This window comes from Temnothorax curvispinosus, unplaced genomic scaffold (assembly GCF_003070985.1).
Source record: "Temnothorax curvispinosus isolate PA1 unplaced genomic scaffold, ASM307098v1 QBEX01008084.1, whole genome shotgun sequence".
Taxonomy (NCBI): Eukaryota; Metazoa; Arthropoda; class Insecta; order Hymenoptera; family Formicidae; genus Temnothorax; species Temnothorax curvispinosus.
The window spans coordinates 1-6,130 of NW_020217864.1; the positions used below are offsets into that span (position 1 = coordinate 1).

Genomic DNA, 6,130 nt, shown 5'->3' on the forward strand with positions numbered 1-6,130 from the left:
TTCTAGATAGCATAGAGAACACGATTAAACATACAAATTATCATACTTACACTGCGCGTTCCATTATGAGAAAGTCCTTCTATTTCCTCATCTACTCCGACTCTAGAAACGAAAAAATAGTTTAAGTGGCACAATAACAACCGCAAACAATTGTATTTGTAATCAATTAAATGGAAACAAGGATCAAGAAGTTAATATAAAAAAAAACTGTTTTTTTTTGTATAATTTTTACATTAATAAAAGTAGAGAAACACAAATTGAGAGATGTTGGGTTACATTTAAATGTTTTACTCACGGAATATTAAACCAGCTTAAAAATTGTGTTGTTGCGCCACCTTGAAAAATAACTGTCAATATAACAATCAAGCTAGTCGTGGTCAGCATAGCTTGTCTGGCGTCCGATACGGTGTTCCTGATGGCAAGAGCAAAGCTCATGGCACCACGCAATCCTGCGAAGAACAGCATGTGCTGATAGTTCAATGATATCTTTGGCTTTCGCGCCAGATTTAATATAAAAGACAACGGATAAACGTTAGCCGCGCGACCCAGTAACGCGCACAACTGTGGACAATGTGTTAAGGATACCATATTTTACTAATTAAATTAATCGAAAAGAATTTGATCAATATCTATTTTATATATCGCATTAAACTGAAACAATTCTCTCATAGAATCTTTCAATCTAGAAAAAGAGCGTCCAGTGGTACGTTCCGCAAATATACACGTCATGTAAGGATACAAATCCTGCGAAGATAAAGCCAGGATCGAAATGATGTTTCGGAAAGGTAAACATCGAGACACCGATGTAACTAAATATGAAATTCTCGGCCAAGAAATTCAACAGCTCGAACAGCTGTTTCGTGCGCTGACGCGAGTCCGGGCTCAGATTGTTGTACGTGTAATGAGCTTGGCATATTCCACAGAAGAGAACGGCAACAACGCCTAAAATTTTGTAATAAAATACTTATTAGATTAATGCGAAAGGTTTGTCATTTTTTCTATTAAATTCTGTTCTTTAATAAAGGCACTGATTCTAATGTTTCTTGAAAAAAAAAAATGAAAGAAACTTATTTTTAGGAAAAGCTATTAAACGGTGACTATTTTTGTTAATAGATACTGGTTTTTTTTTTTAGAAAAAAGATTTGGATTATTTTTGCTTCTAATACCATAATCGAATATTGCAATGAGAGACTAGGGACCACGGTCGTGAATACAGGTCTGGAAACTCTAGTAGTGGGGGGTGACTCGCTTAGTGAAGTCATTTTATGTAGTTGACACTATCACCACCTGGAGCGCTGGAGGTTAGAGATTTTTTAAATAACGCAAATACATATTTAAATTGACATATAACATATAACATATGACATATAACATATGTCATATATTATATATAACATATTACATATTGACATATTGAATGAACGAACGTACGAAGTCCTAGAAAGTGATTAAATTGACAATGAAATTAATGATATTGTGTCGTGCCAAATTGCAACCTGTTAAATTGCTGCAGCAGCTTTTAGCGTCATTAGTAGAATTAGGTTTATATTCATTTGGCAATGAAGTAGCTAGCCTTTGCTGTGATACAATCCAAGCCTTGACCATGCACATTCACAAAGAAGTTACGCAAGGACGGCGGTGCAAAGACATAATGGCACCCTTTGAACGTCAGTTTTTACAAGCGATAGCTTATGAGCATATAAACGTACCTTTTAGGATACAGCAAATTTTGAAATATTAAATTTTGCCTTTCAGTTGCTGATAAGTCTCATTTTGTCACATTAAATGGATTCAGATCTGATCTCGAACGCCAGTACGCCTCTTTACCATCTCATATATTGCTATCAAGAACAATATCAGCAACTTGTACAGAATATTGTATCCAGTCAAACGGATCCACAAATAGCACAAAGATTAGCGAATGGCATTCACCGAGCTAACGACGGATATAGACTTTAGTATGGACTTAAATAACCGTCCTCAGAGATTGAAGTTCAAAAGTAATTTAAATAAATTTGTCGTGAACATACAAGGATTCTTAATGGTTAAGTAAAATAGAAATTAAAATGTAAATAAACAAAAATAAAATCATTATTTAAACAATACACCCGTGGATTTAATGCTTAACGCTTGGAATTTTTTAACGAATTTAGTTAACGACGTATTTGTAGAAAAATCGAATTAGTTCAGTTCATTGCTTTAATCATATTAATTGTACGGTGTACGATGAGCATTTTTAACATATAGATGTATTTTATTTTATTTATGGATTTTATTGCAAAAAGGGGACTTAAGCATATAAGCTTTTTATTTTATTTTCGTAAAATAATTATAAAAAAAATCAATAGTCAGAATCGAACTAAAAACGGTAAGACTGCAAGGCGGATCTCTTGCTACCACTCATCCATATTTGAACTCATTTAAAACGTTGATTGAGCCAACTATTTACAAAACTCGCTGCTTTTTGCATATACTATTTTCTATCTTACATTTATTATAAAAATATTGTATTGGTTAAGGCCTCCGCAATGAAAAATATAAGGAACAAGGAACAGATATTAGCGATTAATGTTATTCCTGATTTCTTATTTTTAATCGCTAATATCTGTTCCTTGTTCCTTATATTTTTCATTATGCGGGAGCCTTTACGGTGAAACGGATTAGTGGACAACGCGTATGCGTGATAAAAAATCCTTGCAACGCAGCGACGCGCGTGGTCACATGGCAAACCTATGAAAATATCGTCATTAAGCGAGTCATCCCCACCACCAAAAAAACGGACGAGTTTCCGGACCTGTATTCACGACCGTGCTAGGGACTCTAACGCATACACAAACATTGCGAATTACCTGTAAGATCGGTAGCTTCGGCGATTAAAAACGTACTGTAGGACATTAGGACGAATAACGCTGACTCCAACAGAGGAAAGTCTCGCACCCTGGTGAACTTGGTCAACAACGCGGTGATACACCCCATAGTAGCACCGATAAAAAGGGATAGACTGAATATTTCAACGAAGTCTCCAAATGCCTGGAAGAACGCCACGGTCTCGAAACCGCCCGATCCTGACTGGTACCGCTCCGCGTAGTTCTGTATCGAACTGAAATACAAAAACTTATGTATTTCACTTGTTATATAATATTGCTAAATTATAGTTACAACGTATTAGACAATTTCAAGTAACATCCACTTTTTATACGGAATCTATCTCGACCGGCCACGTCTTCTTCGGCCGATCTCGAATCCTCAATTTTTCTGTCGCAAGAATTTCTTTACAGAAAGAATCGATTCGGCCAAAGAATCTGCAAGACAAGGAAAATGCAATTTGATTCCGTGGAACATTGTACATACTAACCCACTAAGTACAATGGCGACCGCATCGTTTAGCACACTCTCGCCGAACACCAAAGCATACAGATTAACGTCTACATGTAGATCATTAAAGATGGATATTATTGTCAGAGGATCCGTAGGGGATATCAATGCGCCGAAATACAGAGTATCCAGAAACGTAAATGACGTGGAGAGATGTGGTATCAGTTGTATAAAACCGTACATCAGAGCTCTGCGCAGATAAGACAGTTTGACTTAGGAAAATAAGACTTATAAGACATTAAAAGAAAAACACAAATTGTTTTCAGTTACGAGACGCAAGAAAAAAAGCAAATAAGCTCGATCAAAGCACGAGTTATGCATAATAAGATACACAGTAGTTTACAAACATATTTTGCTTGTTGTTAAGAGTTTGCAAACAGCTGTTTTTTTTCTTAGGCAATAATAATGAGAATTAATTAATCAAGTGTGTGTGAAACAAATAATGGCGCTTTCTTTTTAAAAGATAGAAAGAGAAAATATCATTAACAATATAAAATATATAATAATAACAGACATGATATATAAACTGATGCTTTTTCTCTCAAAGACTCTATAATAAAATAAGAACATTAAAATAATATTAAAGAAAGAGCTTACCCAATAACAAAAGCTGATATGGAGGTTCCTATCAAAGCATACATAAGAATCGCACCCAGATTTCTGAAGAAGTATCTCTGCAAGAATTTGTTCATCAGAAAGTTATATATAGGAATCAAATTGTATATCTCTATTGTCTTTCCAACAAAGAAGCAGGAAGCAGGTCAATGTACTTACACGCTTCAAGCTGTAACCAGCATGGAAGATAATGGGAGGTAATATGATATTGAAAAATATTTCAGGATCGAAAGTTGCCTGCAATAATAAGCATTACTGTTAAATTAATTGATTTAAAAGCAGACTGACTTAAATTTAATGTGGCAATTATCTAGGCTCGTTTAAAAATCAAACTACTTTCTTCAGACAAACCATGTAACTTATCATCTCATGGAGGACTTATTTACCTTCAAATCAATTTCGTTATCTTCCTTGTAGATTTCGCCGCGAAACGAGTACGCAAACGTTTTGTTCTTTACGATACCGCCACCTTTGTCTTCTGGGAAACGTAACCACAACGTATCCGGTGGTACAGACTGATTATATTTGCTGGAAATATCCGGAACCACTGGCATTTGCAAAATAGTGCTGCTTGTTGTGAACCCATAACGTATTATCGCTCCTATGATCAAACCTGTACCGAGCAATTTCATCCTAAATAAGAATTATCCTAGAATCATCCTTAACATGTTACTAGCAGCAATAATTAAAATTATACTTAAAAAATGCATTTAACTTCATGTCAGATCCAAAAATAAGAATAAGCTATAAAATAACACTCACACATCTCTATTTTGAAGACAAATCTTGAGAATTAAAATGATACGAATAAGTGAATTTTATTCATCGCTATCAAACTTAAAATTAACTACTAACCGTTCAAATGTTTAAAAACAATAATAACACATATACTACGTTTACGCGAGCGTTACTTCTGTAGTAACTTACGATAATTCCTTCGCGTAAACGGGATTTTGTTAACGAGAATTGAGAGATGACTCTTGGTGTATATATTTAATAAGTCCGTGCCAGTTGAGTCTCGAATAGTCCTGAGTAGAGTCCAGTCGCAATTACGTTCGTTCCTGCAGATACCTTTGTACCAGACTTATTAAATATATATATCAAGAGTCATCTCTCAATTAATTCTCGACCATCCTTACAGTGATAACTTACGATAATTTACTCCGTGCAAACGAGTGAATTATTGTAAGCTACTACAAAAATAACGCTCGCGTAAACGTAGTAATACACTAACTAAAGGAAAAGAATCGTGAATTGTTGATAGCAGACGACTCTCACCATAGATGACAGCCAAACCAGTTTCATGGAGGAACCTCAAGCGGCGGTGCTTGAACATCCATATCGTTAAAACGGTTAATATCAATAAAAACGTGTAGAGCAGAAGATTGAGGCTGTCGAGCCGGTGCAACAGCTGTGCTTTGGCGTCCAATTTAATGTCCGTCGCTGCGCCGTTGCATAGTCTCAAGAAAAAAGTACATAGAACTGTAAGGAGCAGGGGACGTACACCACCATTCGCCGCCATCTTTGCCAAATGTCAGGCGATATCATGAAGCAGAGAGAAAACTAATAGCGAATTCGGGCGCTTGCACTAGTGCACACTGAGTGCGCACTAAGGCTTGTTTATAATCCATTCTTATATTTAAAGTCGCTTAAATACACATTTAAAAACTTTTTCGCCAATAAAACAATCTGTAATATTTATATGGATGCTGTACAAATCATTTTATAGACTAAAGTATTTAAAATGATCTGTAAATATAATAATTGATTAAGAACAAGCCTTAGTACGCACTCAGTGTGCACTAGTGCAAGCGCCCGAATTCGCTATGAGAGCGGCCATCCGGCCCATCCGGGGTGTCCGGGGGGTCGATTGTGTATCTTGAGAAACGAGGTAAAAATTACAAAAGTGAACAGATTTTACTAGATTTCGACAAATGAAATCGTAGATACGCTAATGAATTTCCTCACTTTCGTAATTTTCACACGTCAATGATGCTAGAATCCTGTATACATGATGCGGACCCGAGTCGGTTTGAGTCGCAAATCGAAAACGCTATGTTGGTACTAAAAAGGCGCGAAAAATTTGAACGAGACATGTAAACCGTTTTCCGCTCACTGCCAATATGGAACATTTATAGTA

The 6,130-nt window shown here is 35.8% G+C and overlaps 2 protein-coding genes across 2 annotated transcripts; one reads left to right on the forward strand and one right to left on the reverse strand.

Annotated features, from left to right (window-relative positions):
• Positions 1-5: 5 nt before the first annotated feature.
• Positions 6-5,589, reverse strand: LOC112457670 (sodium/hydrogen exchanger 7-like; the record flags this gene model as incomplete). Its single annotated transcript, XM_025020849.1, has 9 exons — positions 5,269-5,589; positions 4,377-4,603; positions 4,150-4,227; positions 3,973-4,049; positions 3,356-3,565; positions 2,850-3,100; positions 740-942; positions 296-561; positions 6-102 (listed from the first exon to the last, which is right to left on the reverse strand). Coding segments are annotated over exons 1-9 (1,653 nt in total), but the record flags the coding sequence as incomplete, so codon positions are not given.
• Positions 1,201-2,103, forward strand: LOC112457672. Its single transcript, XM_025020852.1, has 2 exons — positions 1,201-1,667; positions 1,756-2,103. The coding sequence occupies exons 1-2, from the start codon at positions 1,460-1,462 to the stop codon at positions 1,938-1,940; spliced, it is 393 nt and encodes a 130-aa protein (XP_024876620.1). The 5' UTR covers positions 1,201-1,459; the 3' UTR covers positions 1,941-2,103.
• Positions 5,590-6,130: the final 541 nt, after the last annotated feature.

Excerpts from the sequence above, each read along its gene's own strand:
- LOC112457672 (XM_025020852.1), top strand. The coding sequence starts at position 1,460 with ATGAAATTAATGATATTGTGTCGTGCCAAATTGCAACCTGTTAAATTG. Across the intron at positions 1,668-1,755 it reads CATAATGGCACCCTTTGAAC|TTGCTGATAAGTCTCATTTT; the intron begins GTCAGTTTTTAC and ends TTTGCCTTTCAG.